We start from the raw sequence: 24,907 nt of genomic DNA on the forward strand, positions 1-24,907 counted from the left end.
TGCATCTTTTATCATTTCTGTTTCTAATTTGAGCTAACATCACCTAGAATTATGACATTTGTTGATGTGCTATAATTCCTCACCACTTACCTGATGTTTTTTAATTAGTGATGATTATGTTGATTGTAACAAATACAGCAAGCTAATAAATATTGACAGTGCTTTATGTGCCAAGAATATAAATTACCTATCTTTTCATTTAAGTCACCTAATAACCTTATAAAATATAGATATATGAGACACAGATAAGGAAACTGAAGCAGAAAAATGTTAAATGATTTACCAAGAGTCAGATAAAAATCATTTATATTGGCAGGATAAGACCCCAGGTCTGTTTTGCCTCTAACCTGCTTTTGCTACAAGTACTAACTTGTGTAATGTATTATTTCTGTCCCTTATCATCTAGGAATTCATGAAGTTTAGTGCTCAGATTGCATTCTGCTTGAATCTTTCATTTGAGTCAGTTTCATTAACTCTCTTGCATTTACTGATTTTGTACAAATTAGTAATATCAATGGGATAAAAACTGTTATTTATGTATTTGGCTTAGTTTTTAGTTCATTTCTTAGCTTAGTGATTTTTTAAAACTTGAACCCCAGACCTATGAAAGCCAGGCTTTGATTGTTAGAGGAGATCCCTCCAGCCTCAGCAGCAGCAGTGATAAGTCCTGTCAGTTAGTCCCTTTGCAGGCAAACAGATTTTCTTTATTCAGAGGCCCTTGGGCTCAGCTTCTCCGTTATGCAGGCACCAAGGCCTTGTCTCCCACCCTCAGCACCCAGAAAGAGCCCCTGTGTTGCTTTGCCCTTACATCAGCCCTGGCTTCCTTTTCACGTTTCGCTTGCTTGGTGGTCTCAGCTTACTCTTTTTCTTTCTGACCTTTATGCATTCCTTGTATTTCCTCGTGGACTATGACTGCATTTAAAATATGTTTGAGAGGCAATAGGAAGCAACTGGAACTCAGACATACTCCTGGTGGGAGTGGAGTTTGGTATAGCCACTTTTGAAAGCTCTTTGCAGTGTACACTGATACGGAACATGTGCATACCCTGTGCCCCAGTGGACCAACTCTGTGTGTGTACCCAACAGAAATGTGTACCTGTGTCTGCCAAAGGGCGCATACCAGAATGTCCGTAGCAGCACCCAAATGCCCACCAACAAGAGTAGAACTGTGGTATATCCATGTGACACACAGTAATTTTAAAATAGGATGAATTGACTTATAACTATTCCTAATACATGGATGAATTTTATAGCATTATGGTGAATGAAAAGAAGCCAGATATAAAAGTTACCTGTAATATGGTTCCATTTATATAAAACTCTTAAAACAGGCTAAGTGGACTTCTGATCTTAGAAATCATAATAGTAGCTGCCTTTGTGAGGAGAAAGGAGGAATTAGTGGTTGAGATGGAACATTAAGGGGGCTTCCAGAGTACTCCTCCCACAAGTATGTTCACTTTGTGATAATTCTGCAAGCTTCACACTTATTTATGTACTTTTCTACATAGATATTATACATCAGTAAGGAAAACATATTTTATAAAACAAAAAAAGTGTCTTACAGCAAGATTAGGGAAAGGTGTTCAGACTGCCTAGTTTACTGTGTTGTCAGGAGCAAAAGTCAGCCCAGAGCCTGTGTGTGTGTGTGTGTGTGTGTACGTGTAGGGAAGTGATGAAAAGAACAGTGCTTGTTTTGGTTGTTAGTTCCTTTTCATGGTTTCTGGTTTATTTCGTTTTGTGCTTACTTTGATGGGAAATCAGTAGACAAATCAGGAAGTAGTAGAAGTTGAAATAGCAGAGCTCCTTGATAAATATCCCAATGTGGTATCCTGCTTTGCACTTATTTGAAAATGTTTGCGGATATATATATTGTCTGTCTACCACTTTGAAGTGAAAAATTTTGGAAAACCAAGACCCTTCACTTCAAAGGCTAGAAATACCTTTTGAGTGGAGGCTCCCTGGAGCAACACAGGAGAAACTGAAAAAGCCAGGGCACGTGACTTCCATGTCTACTGAGAGTGTTTTTCTAAACCTCAGTCAATGTGGTGTTTACATAGAATTTTCAGGTAAAAAATAAGACAGCATAAGATCAAAAATATATTTGTGCTTACAGGGACTCTGGGACAGAATTGGAGCCCTGCACCTTTATGACCGGGAAGACAATACCTGGTCTAGAAGACAGTGCTGGGCATTTGGTTGTAGCAGGAGTCTTTGTATTTCCAGATTACCATGAAAGGATACTGTCTGCCCAAGGCTTTTTTCCTTAATGGCACTGCAAACTGAGTGATTAGGAAGCCAGTTTTTTCTCTTGAAACCTAAGAGGCTGTTCAAAGAGCAGCAGTGTTTTGATCCTGTGAATCACATGTAAATGAAGTCCTCTTTGCTTTTCGCTTGGAAACAGCGTTTAGATTAATCTGTATATTTGGGTTGTTGGAAAAGAAATAAGCTTTCTGATTGAGAATTCCTGAGTGGCTTGCTACAGGCCACTGAATCTTCCCTTGGAGTTTTCACTTGAGTTGATTCATTTGGACAGGAGGTAATGGATTCTTGTCTTTGCAGAACTGCCTAGAAGTCTTGTGTAGGCACGGAGGGCTGGAGCCGGAAAGAAGAGATAAGTGTAATCGGACCGCACACGATGTTGCTACTGATGACTGCAAGCACCTGCTGGAGAATCTGAGTGAGTGCGCTGTGCAGCTGCGTTTCTCTTCCTGCATCCACAGCCTCCGGGGCTGTGGGAAAGATACTGAGGCAGCTTCAGTTTTCTCATTCTCTTTTTAACTTCCTTTGAACACGAGCTGCTATAGAAACACTGGTTATAAATGGGATACTTTTATTTTTCCATGTAGAATGGCTTTTACAGAATTATTGAAACAATGCTAGGTCTTTCTCGTCTTTGACCTTGGACAATATTTAATAATCATTGCTTTTTTTCTTCTGACTTAGATTATCTTTCTAGATATGAGACTAGGAAGGTACAAAAAAAAAAAAGGCTAAATCATGGCCAAGTAGTTTGCTTCAGCTGACTGTGTGAAGGTAGGCAAGTCAGTTATCTCTCAATATCTGGTTGCCTGCCTGTCTAGGAAGATAACCATTTGGTTCCATTACAGCTGTAAGAGTATATGCTTCTCAGCACATACTGTGGTAGTTTCACTTGCGGGTGTGTGAGTATGGAGTGCTCAGTTCAGTTCAGTCACTCAGTCGTGTCCGACTCTTTGCAACTCCATGAACTGCAGCACACCAGGCCTCCCTGTCCATCACCAACTCCTGGACCCTACCCAAACTCATGTCCATTGAGTCAGTGATGCCATCCAAGCATCTCATCCTCTGTCGTCCCCTTCTCCTCCTGCCCTCAATCTTTCCCAGATTCAGGGTCTTTTCAAATAAGTCTGCTCTTTGCATCAGGTGGCCAAAGTATTGGAGTTTCAGCTTCAGCATCAGTCGTTCCAATGAACACCCAGGACTGATCTCCTTTAGGATGGACTGTTTGGATCTGCTTGCAGTCCAAGGGACTCTCAAGAGTCTTCTCCAACACCACAGTTCAAAAGCATCAATTCTTCTGCACTCAGCTTTCTTTGTAGTCCAACTCTCACATCCATACATGACTACTGGAAAACCATAGCCTTGACTAGACAGAACTTTGTTGGCAAAGTAATTAATGTCTCTGCTTTTTAATATGCTATCTAGGTTGCTCATAACTTTCCTTCCAAGGAGCAAGCCTCTTTTAATTTCATGGCTACAGTCACCATCTGCAGTGATCTTGGAGCCCAGAAAAATAGTCAGTCACTGTTTCCACTGTTTCCCCATCTATTTGCCATGAAGTAATGGGATAAGATGCCATGATCTTAGTTTTCTGAATGTTGAGCTTTAAGCCAACCTTTTCACTCTCCTTTTTCACTTTCATCAAGAGGCTCTTTAGTTCTTCTTCACTTTCTGCCATAAGGGTGTTGTCATCTGCATATCAGGTTATTTATATTTCTCCCGGCGATCTTGATTCCAGCTTGTGCTTCTTCCAGCCCAGCATTTCTCATGATGTACTCTGCATAGAAGTTAAATAAGCAGGGTGACAATATACAGCCTTGACGTACTCCTTTTTCCTATTTGGAACCAGTCTGTTGTTCCATGTGCAGTTCTAACTGTTGCTTCCTGACCTGCATACAGGTTTCTCAAGAGGCAGGTCAGGTGGTCTGGTATTCCCATCTCTTGAAGAATTTTCCACAGTTTATTGTGATCCACACAGTCAAAGGCATTGGCATAGTCAATAAAGCAGAAGTAGATGTTTTTCTAGAACTCTCTCGCTTTTTCGATGATCCAGCAGATGTTGGCAGTTTGATCTCTGGTTCCTCTGTCTTTTCTAAAGTCAGATTGAACATCTGGAAGTTCATGGTTCATGTATTGTTGAAGCCTGGCTTGGAGAATTTTGAGCATTACTTTACTAGCATATGAGATGAGTGCAATTGGGTGGTAGTTTGAGCTTTCTTTGGCATTACCTTTCTTTTGGATTAGAATGAAAACAGACCTTTTCCAGTCCTGTGGCCACTGCTGAGTTTTCCAAATTTGCTGGGATACTGAGTGCAGCACTTTCACAGCATCATCTTTTAGGATTTGAAATAGCTCAACTGGGATTCAGTCACCCCCACTAGCTTTGTTCATAGTGATACTTCACTTCACATTCCAGGATGTCTGGCTCTAGATGAGTGATCACACCATCATGATTATCTGGGTCGTGAAGATCTTTTTTGTACATTTCTTTTGTGTATTCTTGCCACCTCTTCTTAATATCTTCTTCTTCTGTCAGGTCCAAACCATTTCTGTCCTTTATTGAGCCCATCTTTGCATGAAATGTTCCCTTGGTATCTCTAATTTTCTTGAAGAGATCTCTAGTCTTTCCCATTCTGTTGTTTTCCTCTATTTCTTTGCATTGATCACTGAGAAAGACTTTCTTATCTCTCCTTGCTATTCTTTGGAACTCTCCATTCAGATGGGTATATCTTTCCTTTTCTCCTTTGCTTTTCGCTTCTCTTCTTTTCACAGCTATTTATAAGGCCTCCCCAGACAGCCATTTTGCTTTTTTGCATTTCTTTTTCTTGGTGATGGTCTTGATCCCTGTCTCCTGTACAGTGTCACAAACCTCTGTCCATAGTTCATCAGGCACTCTATCAGATCTAGTCCTATAAATCTATTTCTCACTTCCAGTGTATAGTCATAAGGGATTTGATTTAGGTCATACCTGAATGATCCAGTGGTTTCCCACACTTTCTTCAATTTAAGTCTGAATTTGGCAATAAGGAATTCATGATCTGAGCCACAGTCTGCTCCTGGTCTTGTTTTTACTGATTGGATAGAGCTTCTCCATCTTTGGCTGCAAAGAATATAATCAATCTGATCTCGCTGTTGACCATCTGGTGATGTCCATGTGTAGAGTCTTCTCTTGTGTTGGTGGAAGAGGGTGTTTCCTATGACCACTGCGTTCTCTTGGCAAAATTCTATTAGCCTTTGCCCTGTTTCATTCTGTACTCCAAGGCCAAATTTGCCTGTTACTCCAGGTGTTTCTTGACTTCCTACTTTTGCATTCCAGTCCCCTATAATGAAAAGAACATCTTTTTTGAGTGTTAGTTCTAAAAAGTCTTGTAGATCTTCATAGAACCATTCAACTTCAGCTTCTTCAGCATTACTAATCGGGGCATAGACTTGGATTACCGATATATTGAATGCTTTGCCTTGGAAACGAACAGAGATCATTCTGTCGTTTTTGAGATTGCATCCAAGTACTGCATTTTGGATTCTTTTGTTGACTATGATGACTACTCCATTTCTTCTAAGGGATTCCTGTCCACAGTAGTAGATATAATGGTCATCTGAGTTAAATTCACCCATTCCAGTCCATTTTAGTTTGCTGATTCCTAGAATGTCAACATTCACTCTTGACATCTCCTGTTTGACCACTTCCAATTTGCCTTGATTCATGGACCTAATATTCCAGGTTCCTATGCAATATTGCTCTTTACAGCATCAGACCTTGCTTCTATCACCAGTCACATCCACAACTGGGTGTTGTTTTTGCTTTGGCTCCATCCCTTCATTCTTTCTGAAGTTATTTTTCCACTGATCTCCAGTAGCATATTAGGCACCTACCGACGTGGAGTGCTAGATCAGATGAAATAGTACGACCTCTTATGTCAGGATATCACTCACCCCATCCAGTCAGCCAGCTGTCTCAGTAGTGGTCTTGAGCTTACATTCTAACATTGAGACAGAAAATGAACAATAAACATAAGAAATGATTCATTATATAGTATGTGAGATGGTAATATGTGCTACATAAAAGACTAAGAGGGATGGGGAGTGAGAGATTGGGTTTCAGTTTTTAAAATGATAGGCAGGGTAGCCTCACCACCAAGACATTAAAGCAAACACTTGGAGGTGAGGAAGGGGTAGCTATGAGGATCTCTCAGGTAAGAACTTTCCAGGCAGAGCATCAAGTGGACTGAAGCCCTAACAAGTAGGAGCCTATCTGTGTGTTTGAGGAACGGCACCCAGGGTGAGGAACGGCACTCAGGGCCGAATGACAGGGTTGGAATGAGTGAGGGAAGGAAGTAGGAAGACAGGTCAAAGAACTTACAGGAGGAGAGGAGGGTAGAGCCATTTTGGGGACTTAAGGTAGCTATTTCAGTGTTTGAGCATAGGAGTGACAGGACCTGATGTACATTTTTTTAAAAGAAGTTTTGTCATTTTTAAATTTAGGAACATTATAAGCATTCCTACCCTATTAAAAAAGGTACTTGTTAGCTATTTCATGTTAAAATTTGCTTTTATCAACTTATTAGACATAAGTGAGCTTCAAACTAACACAACATTGTAAATCAACTATATTCCAAAAAAATTGTTTAAATGGTTACCAAGAAAAGATAAAATCAAAGGAATCTCATACTAATTGTAAAAGCCAATCCTGGCAATGTCCCTAATAAGAATGGTGTACACTGAAATGGTGTCTCTGATTGCTTTGTCAAAAATCAACTAGGAAGTCCCAGGCCTAATGTGGCCAGTAATGACTTCTCAGTTCAGGATCGTAGTAGATAAGGACATATGGGTTCTGGATATAGCTAAAGATAAGCCAACAGAACTTCCTAATGGCTGACTGTGAAGTATGAGAGAGGGGATTTATGGATAACTCCCAAGATTTTCAGCCTGAACAACTGTCAGGATAGCGTTGCCCTCAGATGTCAAGGGGAAGGCTGTGGGTGAGGCTGATTTTGTCGACAAAGATCCGAAGTTACATTTTGAATTATGAATTTGAGATGTCCGTTAGGGTGTCTCTGTAGGAGGTATTGGATCAGCAAGAATTCTGAAGATGGGTATGAGCTGGATTTACAAATCTGAGAGTCAGCAGTCTAGAGATAGTTTTTAAAGTCATGGAACTAGATTAGGTTATGAAGGCAGTGAACACAGATAGAAAAAATAAGAGAAATAAATGAGTCTTGCCAGACTCTATTATTAAGAAGTCTGCAAAAAGGGAAGGGACCAGCAAAGGAACAACATTAGAGGGTGACCAGTGAGGTGTGAGGAAATCCTTGAGGAGTGTATTGAAGAGCAGAGAGATCAGTTATGCTGGAAGCTGTTGAGTAACATGAAGACTGAAAATAAAATCTAGTAGTTGGTCATTTCCCCTTCATGGATCACAGCCTTCTTGTGGTAAAAGGGCTTGTATAACTCAATGAAGCCATGAGCCTTGCCATGCAGGGCCTCCCAAGACAAATGGGTCATAGTGAAGAATTATGATAAAATGTGGTCCACTGAAGGAAGAAGTGGCAACCCACTCCAGTATTTTTTGGCAAGAGAACCCAATCAACAGTATGAAGAGGCAAACAGATGTAACACCAGAAGATGAGCCTTCTGTGTCAGAAGGTGTCCAATATGCTACTGAGGAAGAGCAGAGGGCAATTACTAATAGGTCCAGAAAGAATGAAATGTCTGGGCCAAAGCAGAAATAATGCTCAGTAGTGGATATGTCTGGTGGTGAAAGTAAAGTCTGATGCACTAAAGAACAATATTGCATAGGAACCTGGAATGTTAGGTCCATGAATCAAGGTAAATTGGATGTGGTCAAGCAGGAGATGACAAGATTGAACATCAACATCTTAGGAATCAGTGAACTAAAATGGACAAGAATGGGCAAATTTACTTCAGATGACCATTGTATCTACTACTGTGGGCAAGAATCACTTAGAAGAAATGGAATAGCCCTCATAGAGTCCAATATGCAATACTTAGTTGCAATCTCAAAAACGATAGAATGATTCTGGTTCATTTCCAAAGCAAACCATTCAGCATCACAGTAATCCAAGTCAATGTGCCAACCACTGGTGCAGAAGAAGCTGAAGTTGAATGCTTCTGTGAAGACTTACAGGACTTTCTAGAACTAACACCAAAAAAAAGATGTCTTTTCATCATAGGGGATTTGAATGCAAAAGTAGGAAGTCAAGAGAGACACAGAATAACAGGCAAGTTTGGCCTCAGTACAAAATAAAGAAGCAGGGCAAAGGCTAATAGACTTCTCTCAAGAGAACACACTAGTCATAGCAAATACCATTTTCCAACAACCCAAGAGATGACTATATGTGGACATCATCAGGTGATCAATACCCATATCAGATTGGTTATGTTCTTTGCAGACCAAGATGGAGAAACTCTATATAGTCAGCAGAAAAACAAGACCTGGAGCTGCCTATGGCTCAGATCATGGGCTCCTTATTGCAAAACTCAGGCTTAAATTGAAGAAAGTAGGGAAAACCATTAGGCCATTCAGGTATGACCTAAGTCAAATCCCTTATGATTACACAATGATGGTGATGACTAGCTTCAAAGGAGTAGATCTGATAGACGGAGTGTCAGAAGAACTAACATAACATTGTACAAGAGGTAGTGATCAAAACCATACCAAAGAAAAAGAAATGCAGGATGGCAAAGTGGTTGTCTGAGGAGGCTTTACAGATAGCTGAGAAAAGAAGAGAAGTGAAAGGCAAAGGAGAAAAGGAAAGATATACCCAACTGAATAAAGAGTTCCAGAGAATAGCAAGTAACGATAAGAAGCCCTTCATAAATGAACAGTGCAAAGAAGTAAACAATAGAATGGGAAATACCAGAGATCACTTCAAGAAACTTGGAAATATCAAGGGAACATTCCATGTGAGGATGGTGCATGAATAAAAGACAGAAATGGTAAGGACCTAACAGAAGCAGAAGAGATTAGGAAGAGGTGGCAAGAATACACTGAAGAACTGTACAAGAAAGGTCTTAATGACCTGGATAACCACGATGGTGTGGTAGCTCACGTAGAGCCAGACATCCTGGAGTGTGAAATCAAGTGGGCCTTACAAAGCATTACTACGAACAAAGCTAATAGAGGTGAAGGAATTCCAGTTGAGCTATTTAAAATCCTAAAAAGTGATGCTGTTGAAGTGCTGCATTCAATATGTCAACAAATTTGGAAAACTCAGCAGTGGCCATAGGACTGGAAAAGGTTAATTTTCATTCCAATCCCAGAGAAGAGCAATGAATGCCAAAGATATTCAAACTACTGTACAGTTGCCCTCATTTTGCATGTTTGCAAGGTTATGCTCAAAATTCTTCAAGGCTTCAACAGTATGTGAACCAAGAATTTCCAGATGTATAAGCTGGATTTAGAAAAGGCAGAGGAACCAGAGACCAAATTGCCAGTATCCTTTGGATCATAGAAAAAGCAAGGGAATTCCTGAAAAAGCATCTATTTCTGCTTCATTGAGTATGTTAAGTCTTTGACTATGTGGATCCCAACAGTTTGTTAAAACTTCTTAAAGAGAGGGCAGTACCAGACTCCCTTACCTGTCTGCTGAGAAACCGGTATGGAGGTCAAGAAGCATCAGTTACAACCGGACACAGAATAGTTGACTGGTTCAAAATTGGGAAGGGAGTACATCAAGGCTATATATTGTCACCCTGCTTATTTAACGTCTGTTCACAGTACTGGGCTTCCCAGGCAGCACTAATGCCTGCCAATGCAAAAGACATAAGAGATAGGGGTTTGATCTCTGGAAGAGGGCATGGCAACCCACTCTAGTGTTCTTGCCTGGAGAATCCCATGGACAGGGGAGCCTGGCAGGCTACAGTCCATGCAGTTACAAAGAGTCAGACAAAACTGAAGCACCTTAGCATGTACACATGCAGAGTACATCATGAAAAATGCTGGGCTGGATGGATCACAAGCTGGAATCGAGAGTGCCAGGAGAAATATCAATAAACTCAGATATGCAGAGGATAGAACTCTAATGGCAATGGAAGAAGATGAAGAGGAACTAAAGGGCTTCTTGATGAGGGTGAAAGAAGAGAGTGAAAAAACTGGGTTAGAACTCAACATTCAAAAAACTAAGACCATGGCATCTGGTCCTTTTGGAAGCAGTGACAAACTTTATTTTCTTGGGCTCCAAAATCACTGTAGATGGTGACTTTTGCAGTCATGAAAAGATGCTTGCTCCTTGGAAGGAAAGTTATGACAAACCTAGATAGTGTATTAAAAAGCAGAGACATCACTTTGTCCATAGAATCAAAGCTCTGGTTTTCCCAGAAGTCATGTATGGATGTGAGAGTTGAACCATAAAAAAGGCTGAGTGTTAAAGAGTTTATGTTTTCCAGCTGTGGTGCTGTGGAAGACTCTTGAGAGTCCCTTGGACTGCCCAGAGATCAAGCCAGTCAATCCTAAAGGAAATCAGCCCTGAATATTCATTGGAAGGACTGATGCTGAAGCTGAGGCTCCAGTATTTGACCACCTGATGGGAAGTGCCGACTCATTGAAAAAGACCCTCATGCTGGGAAAGTGAAAGTGAAAGTTGCTCAGTTGTGTCTGACTTTTTGCAACCCCATGGACTATAGAGTCCATGAAATTCTTCAGGCCAGAATACTGGCGTGGATAGCCTTTGCCTTCTCCAGGGGATCTTCTCAACCCAGGGATCAAACCCAGGTCTCCCTCATTGCAGGCCTACTCTTTACCAGCTGAGCCACAAGAGAAGCCTGATGCTGGAAAAGATTGAAGGCAAACGGAGAAAAAAAGCGGTGGCAGAGGATGAGGTGTTTAGATAGCATCACTGACTCGATGGACGTGAATTTGAGCAAAGTCTGGGAAATAGTTTAGGACAGAGGAGACTGGCATGCTACAGTCCTTGGGGTCACAGTGAGTCAGATAAGACTTAGCAACTAAACAACAAGTTGGTCAGTTAATGGAAAAAGAAGAAAAGTTTAAGAATGGGATCATAAAAATAACATATTTTTAAACATTTTGTTTTAATTTAAAACGCACCAAGTAATTCTCTCATCAACTTTTAGGTGAAGCTCTTCATATTAATATGGTTCACCTGATCGAAGTGCCATGTATTCTTACTTGAACAGATCACACCTTTAATGTTTCATCTGTGGCTTCTAGTGTTTGAGGATTTGAACATATTCATGAAGCAAACTAATGACAATATCTGTCTCAAGACAGTTAAATTTTTTTTCTAATTTTATTTAGCCATCTCGTTCATGTCACATTAAAAACTTTTATAGCAGCTCCTTTGTTCAGTTTAAAAAGTGTCCTGATTTTCTAGAAGTAGGAACTCATCTCTTTAGTATCTGGAATATTTAATTTACTAATTATAGCTGGTGTTCAACAGAGATGAAGATTAGGACTAAACACAAGTGGCTCTTGCATATAATTCAGTTCATGAGAACAGAGTACATGGGATGCTGTCCTCCTGGGGGAATACCTCAGTTGGTATCACAGAGAGATTGGAAGGATTATTTTAAAAGCTTCTACTGCACTGTTTGCCATTTATCAAGTACCTACTAGTTCTTGTAAGATAGTGTGTTAACAGATAATGTGTTATACAAGTAGTGTGTTAAAGCCCCTCCAAACACAAATTCATTTACTCTTCATAGCAACTCACTTGTACCTTCCTTCCATTTTGTAGAGAAATTGGGGCATAGAGCACGTAAGGCAGTTTACCAAGGACACATGGCTAGTAGAAGGTAATCCTGAGGCTAAGCCCAAGGTCTGTATGAGCCTGAAGCCACTGCCTCAGCACACTGACCTATTCAGCAATAACCCCTCTTCTTCATGATGTTTTCAAGGAAGGTGAGGAGAAAGGGCAATTGAGAGTTCAGGGTCAAGAGAGGGCTCTAGTTTTCTCTGACACTTTTTGAAAGAATATGAGAATCTTGCCAAGTGAAGGAATCAGGAAGTAGAACCAGCCAAATAGACAAAGATAAAGAGCTCATGATTCCAAAGCTCCAAAGACAAAGATAAAAAGCAATATGATTCCAAAGAAACTATGAAGAGATTGGGAGACCAAAATTTACTCCAATAAACAAATATTCATTCAATGTTTAAAAAGGATGGCTGTCCTTTGCTTTGTTTTCAAAATGTTTATATCTGTTTCTTTTTTGTGTAAAATTTTTGCTGGTTTACTTCCTATCAGGATTTCTTTTCCCTATTTTTTTTCTTCCAACAGATGCTCTTAAAATACCCTTAAGGATTTCAGTGGGTGAGATTGAACCAGGCAACTACAGTGCCGATGACTTTGAATGTGAAAACACAATATGTGCTTTAAATATTCGCAAACAGACATCATGGGATGATTTTTCAAAAGCAGTGAGTCAAGCTCTGACAAACCATTTCCAAGCAATCTCTTCTGATGGATGGTGGAGCCTGGAAGACATGACGTTTAATAGCACCACCGACTCCAGCATTGGCCTCAGTGCAAGCAGTGTGCGATCCATCACGTTAGGTATCAGCAGTCCTGCAATGAAGGGAAAGTTAAATTTCTGGGTTTATTTATGTTGATGGGCTCCCTAACCTGATTCATAGTTCATTGATTAAATACATTCAAAGCTCACTTGTGGCAGCTGCTGGCGCTGAAAACCTTGAGTGTTCATAATGCAGCCATTATATAATGTTGCCTGTTGGTATAAAAATGCTTTTACACCTCAAATTATACCTAGAGAGTGAAGAACATGAAAGCCCATCAAGGGCTTTGTGATTGCACTTGCTGTTTTGATACATGCAAGAAACGAAACACGTTGCAGCTGCTTGCTAATGCACAAGCTCTGAACACAGCTCCAAGTTTATACTTGGACTGCACCAGGGATGCTATGGAGCATGAACACCTTACCTTCAGACGAGAGGCCCAATAAAGCCGAGAGTTAGAAGGAGCACTTTAATGAAGATGTAGTCAAGGCTCCCACTTGGGAGGAGTTGGGGTGATAACTGGTTGTTTCTGTTTGGTGGGACTCCCGAAGAACTTAAAAAGATAAGATTTGCCTTCTGGTGAGCATAATGTATGTACTATAAATGTTAGGTGTCCTGGTAAGTCTCTTTCCTGTTGAACTAGGAGATCTGACATCTATGGGGAACCTCCTGTGGTGTCAGGGCTGTGCTGGGAGCTATATTTATATACAAACCTCACTGAGTCTTTACAGCAGGCTCATTTACAGATAACTGGTTACAAGATAACTTGCCTGAGGTCACACAGCTAAGGAACAAAGCAGTCAATTCTCAAATCCTAGTCTGTCTGATAGGAAAGTCTGTGTATTTTCAATAGCACCATGTTGCAAAAGAAGAGGCAAGATTGAGGAAAGGGCAAGTTTCAGCATGTGATTAATGTATCAGCTTATATTAGAAAGTGTTTCATTCTGTTCAGGCATATACCCTAAATCACTTTGAAAACAAATATCCACTCATTTTTGAAGCAGATTATTCACAACTTAATTTTATGGATTGTTATGATCTTAAAATGATTATTACGGAATTATTATATCATTTTAGAAGTACACTTAGAAAAGAAGTCAAATGATTCTCAGGACCTCATTTGCCCACAGGTGCAGTGTTATTTAAAGTGTGGGTCTGCCCAGGAATCTGTGGTTCTTCTGACTTCCAATAAGTCAGCACAGCCCTGCTTTGAAGGAAAAGGCCCTCCATCATCAACCCTCATCCATCCCATCCGGAAACTGGGGGAAGGCAGGTGGTTGTTCACCACTGTCAGATCCATGTACTTCTGTGAGCAGTGGGTGCAAAGGCCAGTCTGTTCTGGTGTTCATTCTTGTCCAGTTGTGGGGCACCCAAGTAGCATTTCATATCTAAAAAAATCATTGAGTTCTGTGGGTTAGGTCTATAGTTTGGTACCTGGCTGTGGCCACTTGATGATTGGTGATTACAGGTATACCTCAGGGATACTGCAGGCTCAGTTCCAGACCACAGCAATAAAAGTTTCCCAGTATAAATCAAGTCACATGTATTTTTTGGTTTCTCAGTGCAGATAAAAATTACTTACAATGTACTGCAGTTTATTAAGTGTACAGTAGCAATGTCTAAAAAACTAAACATACTGAATTAAGAACTTTTGCTAAAAAGTGCTTGCCATCATCTGAACCTTCAGCAAGTTATAATCTTTTTGCAAGAGTAACATCAAAGATCACTGATCACAGATCACCATAACATATATAATAAGAGTGAAAACATTTGAAATATTGTGAGAATTACCAAAAATGTGACACAGGCACAAAATGAGCAAATGGGCTGTTGGAAAAATGGCACTGAGAGACTTGATCCATGCAAGGTCAAGAACCTTCAATTTGTAAATAACAATATCTGTGATATGCAAAAAAGCAAAGCACAGGAAAAGGAGATATGTCTCCATAACACTGTTACTATGTGTGTATACAAGAAACTTTACTGTATCAATAACCTAAGCTGGATTAAACAGACCAAGGGCAACAGAGAAACAGTGAGTTATAGGTGAGCTATACATGCATTTTGGGGGCGTGCTGAGGATAGGCATTTAGAAATTGATCTATGGAAGGAAGGGATGAACATAAGTGCTTATGACTGCTCCTTCCCCAGAATGGACACTTAAAAGCGGGGCTCTTTTTTCTGAGCAAGAGTAAGCAGAGAGCCCAAACTGTGAAAGGTTTGATTTATTCTGAGCCCCAGAAGTTGCCTGTGAATCCAAAAATGTGTTGGAAGGGGTGTCGGGCCAGATTATAAAGGATCTCTTGCCTCATTCAAAGTGCTCCAGCTTTGTGAATCAGGCACTGGAAGAACCATGGAAGGGTGTCATTTCCTTTGTTCTTAAAAACTACACCCTGGACATATTGTTTATATTTGCATTCTCCAGATTTTGTTCAGTCCCTATAGCTTGAAGGCCTCCCACTGACTATCAGTGAAAATTATGCTGGGGAGTTAACCCTTTGTGTGACTCTTTCCATAGTCTCTGTCTCTGACAGTCCAAGCTCTGAAGTCCTTTAGGGTCTCACGCAGGAGAGTGTACACTGAGTCTTATAAGAAGAACTCCTTTTAAGCATCTCTTGACATTTCCTTTAACCTTTTTTTGAACTAGGAACTGTGCCGTGGTCAGCAGGTCAGAGCTTCACCCAGTCCCCATGGGACTTTATGAGAATGAATAAAGCAGAGCAGGTCACTGTGCTTTTGTCAGGTAAGGATATTCCAAACTGAAGTGAGAGTTTGCATCATGAGCATTTCATGATTCATGATTTTGTCCTGTGTCCCCAAGCCATGCGTGCGTGACTCCCACTGCTGAGTAGTTAGATTTTTTTTGAGATATTTGATTAAGGAGAAGAAAAATCAAAAGCCATGTTTCTGACACCTGTGATGATGTCTGTTCTGATCATTGATTGCTGCAACTCTGATTGCATTTCTCATTAGGAAAAAGCTGATCTGCTGATAAGAGAGTGACAGATACCATGTTAAGAGAATTGTCTTACTGCTGTCAAGTACAGCGTATGACGAATGTGATTATTATGGTACAAGCTAATCTTCAGTGAGCATCTACTATGTGCTTAATCCTGTTGTTTACAGTACATGACAAGTCTAAGTTCCTCTAATCCTTACAACAGCCTAGTTAAGATAGGTATCTCTGTTTACCCTAATTTTATGTATAAGGAAATTGAGGCTCAGAGAGATTGATGTTCTTATCTGAGTGTGTGCAGCTAGTGAGTAGGAATTCTCAGTTTCCCAGCCCTTAATGCTAAAAGGCTACTGATTTTATTGTATATTTCCCAGGATTGGGAATGGAGCTTTTAAAAATTCAGTTTCAACTAATAAAGTTTTATTTTATTGTTTGACTTAAGTTTTTTTTTTAAAAAAAGCCTGAGACCTTTCCAGAAAATTCCTTCAGGCTCGGACGCCATGTTGAGAGAGTGTTAGAACACAGAAGGGGGTGGAAGCGGGGGTCAGAATTTGGGAATGCACCTGTACATTGATGCTGGCAAAGCTAAAACTTCTGAGGATTGGTGTTATACGTGGCTTATAAGCAGTAAAATATTGAATCCAGCAATCAGAGAAGATACAAGCTATAGTGTTGGAACCTGGATCTGAAGGCCCTGGTCATGATTGACAGGGGATGGGTGGGCTCCCCCTGGGGAAGATCAGGCCAGCTGAGGAACTCTTGTGAGCCGTGGCAGGAGCTGTTTCTCAGCCAATCCAAGGTGTCACAGCATTTTCACGATGGTAAAGCCACACTGGTTCCTCTTGGCCGCATGTCCGCTCTGCCTACAGACGTCAGTACCCATCTTGTATCTTACATTCAGCTCTGTTAGGTTTTGATCATTCTGACAGTTGACATGAAGAGCCCACCTTCCTTCTGTGTGTTTCCTTCTCTCAGGGCCTCAGGAGGGCTGCCTCAGTAGTGTGACCTACGCGTCTATGATCCCTCTTCAGATGCTGCAGAACTACCTCAGACTGGTAGGTGGACCTGCCAGGTGGAGTCTTCCACTCCCGGCCCCACTGTGGATTAGCTGGTTGCTCAGTTTTACGTTGAGAGCCGTGTGAGCACCCCCTCCCCCTGTGCTCTGACCTCATGACCTTTCCAGGGCTCCCTCCCTGGAAAACTGCTGGTATCTTGCCTGGAAATTGCTGGTACCCAGAGACCGCCCGTGACCTGCCAACTCTTATAATTTGGGCAGGAGGAGGGTGTCTTTTCCTAACAAGGACTTTGCATCAAGTAATTGCTCATTAATATGGAAGAGAATGACTGTAGTTATCAAGATGCCTGGCTGTGAACTTTGCCTGGCTGTAAACCCTACTCAATTTAAAATTGAGTAAATATGCTAGCGTTAGTTATTGTATTGGTTTGCCACTTCAACAGAAGCAGTTATAACTTGGACAGTACAGAAGTTTATTTTCTCAAACACAGAAGTCCCAGCATATGTGAGGGACCCAGGGAGGCAGAAGGTATGGGGTCTGAGGGTCCCAGTTCTGTCTCTTTCCCAAGCTCCTCACCCTTGGGTGTCATGTGTGGGCTTGGTCAGACGGTCACGACTCGTGCTCCCGGGGTCCAGCCTGAGGGAGGAGGGCCGGGAGGGCAAGTCCCTGCCTGTCGGAGAAGCTGCACACACCCTTCCTGCCCAAGAAATTAGACACATGTTCACACCTAGCTGGGAGTGTGGACTTGCTGGGCAACCGGGCATTCAGCTAAAACTGAGTAGTTCTGTTATTAAAAGGAAGAAGGAGGATATGATTATCAGGAAAGAATAGCAAATTCTAGATACAAAATGGATAGATTTAATGCTTTGCATTTTGCTCAGTATTTATTATGTGCCAGGCAGTATGAGGTAGCCAACACTGTCCATTTTATAGATGAGGAACCTGAAGAAGCAGAGAGGTAAGAACATGCTCAAGGCCATGAGCCACTTACCACAAGCCAGTGAGTGATAAAGCCAGGATTATGCAAGTCCCTGACACACACGTATGTCTCTGCATGTGAGATGCATCTCAAACTAATATTGAAGGTGTAAAACATTGAACCATCATCTTGCCTTAATTTGGAAAGCTTGAAAAAGAAAAAAAGAATGGCTTTGAATCTGACCCTTTACACAGTTGTTTCCATTAACTGAATTGATGTCTTTGATCCTGATGGAAAGAAGTTTTTAAAATCCTTCCATTGATCTAGCTAGGTTTACCACTGGGATTGACCTTTCTAAAAGCAGCATGTAAACATTCAAAGGCTTCACAATTTAGGAGACACAGTGTCTTCTAAATCTGATACTTTCTCCACCCACCCCACCCCTTGCCCCTCGCTCTGTTTTTTTTTTTTTTTTTTTTTTTTTTTTTTTGCTGTTTGCTCCTCTCTCTGTGAAGGATCAAAGAAAGCCTGAGGGTTACATAGAAACAGGAAGGAGAGCTGTCTTACTCCTTTGCTTCAGTGAAGCTTAAAGTTGTGTGGCCAACTGGATTTCAGGAAAGTCTAGGCTGTCAGTAAAATCAGTGGATAAAATCGGGGCTTTTCAATCACCTGCTGAGATGGTAAAATGACTAGAAATGTGATGCAACCAGATTACAACTGTACATTAGTCTTGACTGACTAGCTCAGTCAAATGGAATTTCTGCTAGTCATACTGCATGCATGCTAAGTCACTTCAGTTGTGTCTGATTCTTTGCAACTCTTTGGACTGTAGCCCACCAGGTTCCTCTGTCCATGGAATTTTCCAGGCAAGAATATTGGAGTGGGTTGCCATGATCCTCTAGGGGATCTTCCTGACCAAGGGATTGAACCCAGATCTCTTTATGTCTCCTTGCATTGGCAGCCAGGTTGTTTTTTTTTTTCTTTTTTCTTTTTTTTTTTTACCACTAGAGCCAGCTGGGAAGCCCTTAGTCACATTATATATGGGGTATTTCAAGTACATTTATGTGTGTGCCTCCTAAGGCAGAAGACATAGTTTAACTCCTGATGGCCAACAAACTAGAGACTAAATTTACATAGCTATTAGGTTTGCTCTCAATTTAATGAGTATACACGAAGAGTTTTTTATTCTTAACAATTAACCCTTGGATGAAGATAATAAAATTTATCCTTTATATAAACAGTCACTTTAAAATTTAAAGTGACCCTGGTGGATCAGTTGGTAGAGAATCTGCCTGCCAATGCAGGAGATATGTGGGTTCGATCCCTGGGTTGGGAAGATCCTCTGGAGAAAGAAATGGCAACTGACTTCAGTATTCCTGCCTGGAAAATCCCATGGACAGAGGAGCCTGGCGGGCTACAGTCCATGAGGTCACAAAAGAGTTGGACACGACTTAGCAACTAAACAACAACAGGCAAGGATAACAAACACGTAGCCATTGTGACTGTTTCTCCTTCTGTGCGTGCATGCCAAGTCACTTCAGCTGTGTCCAACTCTGTGCGACCCTATGGACTGCAGCCTGCCAGGCTCCCCTGTCCATGGGATTCTCCAGGCAAAAATACTGGAGTGGGTTGCTGTGTCCTCATCCATTCTCCTTCTATAAAAGATTATAAACCCTTTATGGAGACTGACCATCTGTGATGCATTCTTATATCCTGATTAGTTATTTAATTCAGTTGTTTGACAGTTATTTGTTGAGAGGCTCCTAAATGCAGGCAGTGTTTTAGAAACTTAGGATATAGCTATGTATAAGCTGCATTCCCTGACCTCATGAAGCTTACACTGTAGTCAAGGTAGGGCAGATAAAAAGCAGATGGGTAAATACATCTGTAATGTGATATCCAGTACTAATTATAAGTGTAAAGAGAAATAGAGCAGATAAGGAGGTAAAGAGCTAATGAAAGGGGTGGCAGAAAGAGCTTTTGAATGGAGTTATTAGGAGAGATCTTTCCATAATGATGCATAGACAGAAAACTAGATGAAGTGGAGGTAGAAGCCTTGAGGAGGGTATCCGAAGCAGAAAGAACAGCTGGTACAGATGTGTCTAGGCTGACAGTGAGGTTTGAGAGATGACCAGAAGCCATATCATGCAGAACCAAGGCAGTGACTTTGAATTTTATTCCAGTTATGATAGGAAGCCCCTGATAGGATTTGAGCTACAGTGACATACACCACAATAACTGAAATGTTGACAATCTATACAGTAGACATGGAAACCTAGTAATACCTGAGTTTTGAGTATTTATTTTAGGCATACCTTGTTTTATTGCACTTTATAGATACTGCTTTATTTTCATTTTTTTTTTTACAAGAAATTGAAGGTTTGTTGGCAGTCCTGTGTAGAGCAAGTCTATTGGTGCCATTTTCCCACCAGCATTTGCTCATTTCCTGTTTCTTATGGTAATTATCCCAATATTTCAAATTTTTTTCATTATTATGCTTGTCATGGTGATCTGTGATCAGTGATCTTTTTTTTTTTCCATTTATTTTTATTAGTTGGAGGCTAATTACTTCACAATATTGTAGTGGTTTTTGCCATACATTGACATGAATCAGCCATGGATTTACATGTATTCCCCATCCCAATCCCCCCTCCCACCTGCCTCTCCATCCCATCCCTCTGGGTCTTCCCAGTGCACCAGCCCTGAGCACTTGTCTCATGCATCCAACCTGGGCTGGTGATCCGTTCCACCCTTGATAATCTGTGATAAATGATCTTTGATATTACTACCAATACTACTGGCTGAAGGCCCAGATGATGGTTAGCATTTTTTAGCAATAAAGTATTTTTTAATTGGGCTTCCCAGGTGGCACAGTGGATTAGGATATGCGCATTGTTTTTTAAACATTTAATAGTTTGGTGTAAACTATTTAATAGTTTGGTGTAAACATTTAATAGTATGGTGTAAACATAAACATAAATATTATATTCACCAAAAAAGTCACGTGACTGACTTTATTGAGATACTTTATTGCAGTGGTCTGGAACCAGACCAGCATGCCTATATATGCCAAGCTTTGTTATAAGTATGTAGATTGTTCCCTTTAATCATTCTATGAGACAGCTACTTACACCAGTTACTCTCATTTTAAAGGTGAATAGACCAAGACTATTTGCTCGAGATCCTCAGGGAGAAAGTGGAAGCACCTAAGGAATTGAACCTAGGCTGTCTTCCATTCTTATGCATGTTATCAGAGTTTATATTAATCTATTGGTTAAGACATAGTTGTAGTAAACAGTTTTTACTGTATGTGTGTGTGTGCTTAGGGCTTCCAAGGTGGCGCTAGTGGTAAAGAACACAGGTAGCCAGTGCAAGTAGACCTAAGAAAACGTCTTCCATTCCTGGGTCAGAAAGATCCCCTGGAGAAGGAAATGGCAACCCACTCCTGTATTCTTGCCCAGAGAATCCCATGGACAGAGGGGCCTGAAGGGCTACAGTCCATAGAGTGTCAAAGAGTCGGACGTGATTGAAGCAACTTAGCACGCATGCACGGGCTCAGTTACCTGGTTGTGTTCTACTCTTTGAGACCCTGTGGACTGAAGCCCACCAGGCTTTTCTGTCCATGGGATTTTTTTCTAGGCAAGAATAGTGGAGTGGGTTGCCATTTCCTCCTGTAGGGGATCTTCCTTACCCAGGGATTGAACCCATGTTTCCTGTATTGGCAGGTGGATTCTTTACAGCTGATCCACATGAGAAGCACAATATGTGTAAATGGGGTCAATAAAATGCATGTATTAAAGCCCTCATGCAGAAAACCAAATGGAGTGAAACCTTTAAACCAGACTTTTTTTGTTTAAAAGATGTTAATTTTAAATACTGTTCTTTCACTGAATAGTTCAATAATACAAGTGCATTTTAAGTCTCCATCCTTGAGTTAATAAGGAGGCATTTAACTTAATTGAGTTTGAATCACTAATAACTTATTATAATAGTTGAATTTTTTATTATCTCAAACTTTTCTGTAAGCCAGTTTGCAATGTTTATTAGCTTATTAATAACTCCATAATTTAATAATTCAGTGACTGTGATTAACTACTATATTAGAAGAATACTTGAGTAGATCACCCTTATCTGCTACCTGTTTTTAAATGTAGAACTCTGAATCTACGTGAACATGATTCTTGAGTATTACATTGACTGTCCAGTTCAGTATGTGCCATGCTCATCATCAAGACTCATCACTAGGAGATTCTACTTACTCTTCATATATTCCCAAAATAAATTTGCTATAGTCCCATAGAAATGATGCTGTAAATGATGGTTATGTATCTTAACATGGCCCATAAAAGCTTATCAGCCCCTTTAGCACATGACCAGGTTCAGCCTGATCTTTTTCAAGGCATGGAGGGACAATACTAGGTAAGGTCCAAGTGAAAGATCTGGGGCAGAAAGAGTTCAGGAGTGCTAGAGGCCAAGTGACAAGGGGGGAATTATATCTAAGAGATATCTATCGTCTTTTTAGATAGTTATATACCCAAGTTACTACTTTTGTGTTCATGTGTAATGACCTGTCTTTATTCAAAGTTAGTAACCAAATCTGATCTTGGCTTTTATGGTTTCTATAAGCTCATTTGTTCATGCTGTTCATGGGGTTCTCAAGGCAAGAATACTGGAGTGGTTTGCCTTTCCCTTTTCCAGTGGACCACGGTTTGTCAGAACTCTCCACCATGACCTGTCCATCTTGGGTGGCCCTACAGGGCATGGCTCATAGTTTCATTGAGCTAGACAAGGCTGTGCTCCGTGTGATCAGACTGGTTAGTTTTCTGTGATTATGGTTTTCAGTCTGTCTGCCCTCTGATGGATAGGGATAAGAGGCTTATGGAAGGTTCCTGATAGGAGAGACTGACTGAGGGGGAAACTGGGTCTTATTCTGATGGGCGGGGTTGTGTTCAGTAAATCTTTAATCCCATTTTCTGTTGATGGGCGGGGCTGTGTTCCCTCCCTGTTGCTTGACCTAAGGCCAAACTATGGTGGAGGTAATGAAGATAATGGTGAGCTCCTTCAAAAGGTCCCCTGCCTGCACTGCTGCACTGAGTACCCCCGACCCTGCTGGAGACGCCTGGACACTCACGGGCAAGTCTGGGTCAGTCTCCTGTGGGGTCACCGCTCCTTTCTCCTGGGTCCTGGTGCACAAGGTTCTGTTTGTGCCCTTCAAGAGTCTATTCCCCAGTCCTGTGTAAGTTCTGGCGGCTCTATGATGGGGTTAATGGCGAGCTCCTCCACGAGGGCTTATGCCACACCCAGAGTCCCTGCGGCAGGCCGCTGCTGACCCTCAGGAGACACACACACACGGCTCTGGCTCAGTCTCTGTGGGCTGGGCATGTGTTTTGTGTCCTTCCCAGGTCTGAGCAGCTCAGACAACCAGGTGCTTGGCAGATCACCTCCCCAGTCCTGGCCGCTTGGTTTCCCGGGTGTGCCGCGAGAGCACCGTCTCAGGTGCGCCGTATGTCTCCTCTGGAGAGCTGATCTCAGGTTGCGACCCTCCTGGCGGATGTCAAGCATCCAGGATCTCAGGAAGACAGGTTAGCAGTTGGGAGCCTGCTCACAGTTTGGTGGAAGATGTCAATCTCTGGGGCTGAGATTATATCAGCCCCTTGCCTTCTGGCTCTGGCTGTCACAAGCCTGCCTCTCTACCTCCAGGTGGGGAGGGGCCAGTATGCAGCCAGCTAGCATGTATGCATATGAGAGTTGGACTATAAAGAAAACTGAGTGCCGAGGAATTGATGCTTCTGAACTGTGGTGTTGGAGAAGACTCTTGACAGTCCTTGGGCAGCAAGGAGATCCAACCAGTCCATCCTAAAGGAAATCAGTCCTGAGTATTCATTGGAAGGACTGATGCTGAAGCTGAAACTCCCAATACTTTGTCCACCTGATGCAAAGAACTGACTCATTGGAAAAGACCCTGATGCTAGGAAAGATTGAAGGCAGGAGGTGAAGGGGACGACAGAGGATGAGATGGTTGGATGGCATCACTGACACGATGGACGTGAGTTTGAGTAGGCTCTGGGGTTGGTGATGAACAGGGAAGCCTGGCGTGCTGCAGTCCATGGGGTCACAAAGCGTCGGACACAACTGAGTGACTGAACTGAACTGAAGCTCATTTTTTGAAAGCATATAGTGTGGGTATCTCTCTGTATGTGAACTGTAATTTCTCTTGAATTCCTTTATTCTTTATACCTATTCTATAAAGAGACACCTCAGCAAATGCCTGAAAACACTAGCATGAAAAGACCCCCGGCTTTGGTTATGCCTGATGCTGGATGTTCCAGTATTGTTTGGGGGAATTTTACATGAGTAAGTTGACAGTAACTGTATTCTGTGTGGCTCTGAAGTCATATATAAATTAGTTCTTTAAAATTAAGTTTTCAGAGAGGTTGTAATGAAAGCCTTAGCTATAAAGCATGACCCTTTAACCTATAGCCATCCCAGTTTCATTAGCTCCGTAAAGACCTTTTATTTTTCGTTCTTTTTTGAGTTCAGCATCTCAGCACAGCTTGGCCTAAAAACTATCTCAGGTAGTAGAAGGTTTTCCTCAGACAAGTGAAACTCTGACCAAACGTTGAAGTTTATTGCTTTAAAATAATGCCACAAGTCTGAAAACACATTGCAGGTGCCACATTGACTATAACAGGACTACAGCTCCTCTGGTAAACTCCATTCTGCAGAAAAACACTGTGGAGGGAAAAAAAGATAAAGGGATAGATGGGCCTTTGTGGAGGTCATTGTCTCCATTTATCCAGAATTCATTTGCCTCACAAAGCACTAATTGACATGTGATGAGAGCTTCCTGAATAGGCTCTGAAGACACAAGAATAAAAGGGATTGGTACCAATTGTGATAACAAGCCCTGTGTCCCTTTACTAATAAGCAGAAATGTCACACTGTAAGCATGCACTTAGAAGATAAATCTGGTGACTACAATTCACCTTTTAGAAGTTGAGTTTGATTTTGGGTTTCAAAAAACAGATCTCCTTTCAACACAGTTAAAATATTTACTACCCACTCCTTCCCCAATCTGTTTGCCTTCCTGTCTACCTATCTGTCTATCTTTAGAGCTGCCCTCTGCTGGAAGCATGGAGCATGTATATTTTTTAAACCTCAGGCCTTGCTATTGGGAGAAATAATATGGTAACTCTAAAACAGATAAATATGTTTTCTTGGCATAGCTTTGCATGTTTTCACCAGTTTCAATATAGCAAGAGGCT

The 24,907-nt window shown here is 41.3% G+C and overlaps 1 protein-coding gene across 1 annotated transcript in view; it reads left to right on the plus strand.

Moving 5' to 3' along the window:
- CTTNBP2 (cortactin binding protein 2) overlaps positions 1-24,907 on the plus strand; it is a 164,032-nt gene that overhangs the window by 103,094 nt on the left and 36,031 nt on the right. The window contains exons 9-12 of the mRNA XM_043463106.1: positions 2,560-2,677; positions 12,516-12,791; positions 15,399-15,494; positions 16,683-16,762. Coding sequence (XP_043319041.1) covers positions 2,560-2,677; positions 12,516-12,791; positions 15,399-15,494; positions 16,683-16,762 — 570 coding nt within the window. The remainder of the gene's footprint in view (positions 1-2,559; positions 2,678-12,515; positions 12,792-15,398; positions 15,495-16,682; positions 16,763-24,907) is intronic.

Source organism: Cervus canadensis, chromosome 3 (assembly GCF_019320065.1).
Source record: "Cervus canadensis isolate Bull #8, Minnesota chromosome 3, ASM1932006v1, whole genome shotgun sequence".
NCBI lineage: Eukaryota > Metazoa > Chordata > Mammalia > Artiodactyla > Cervidae > Cervus > Cervus canadensis.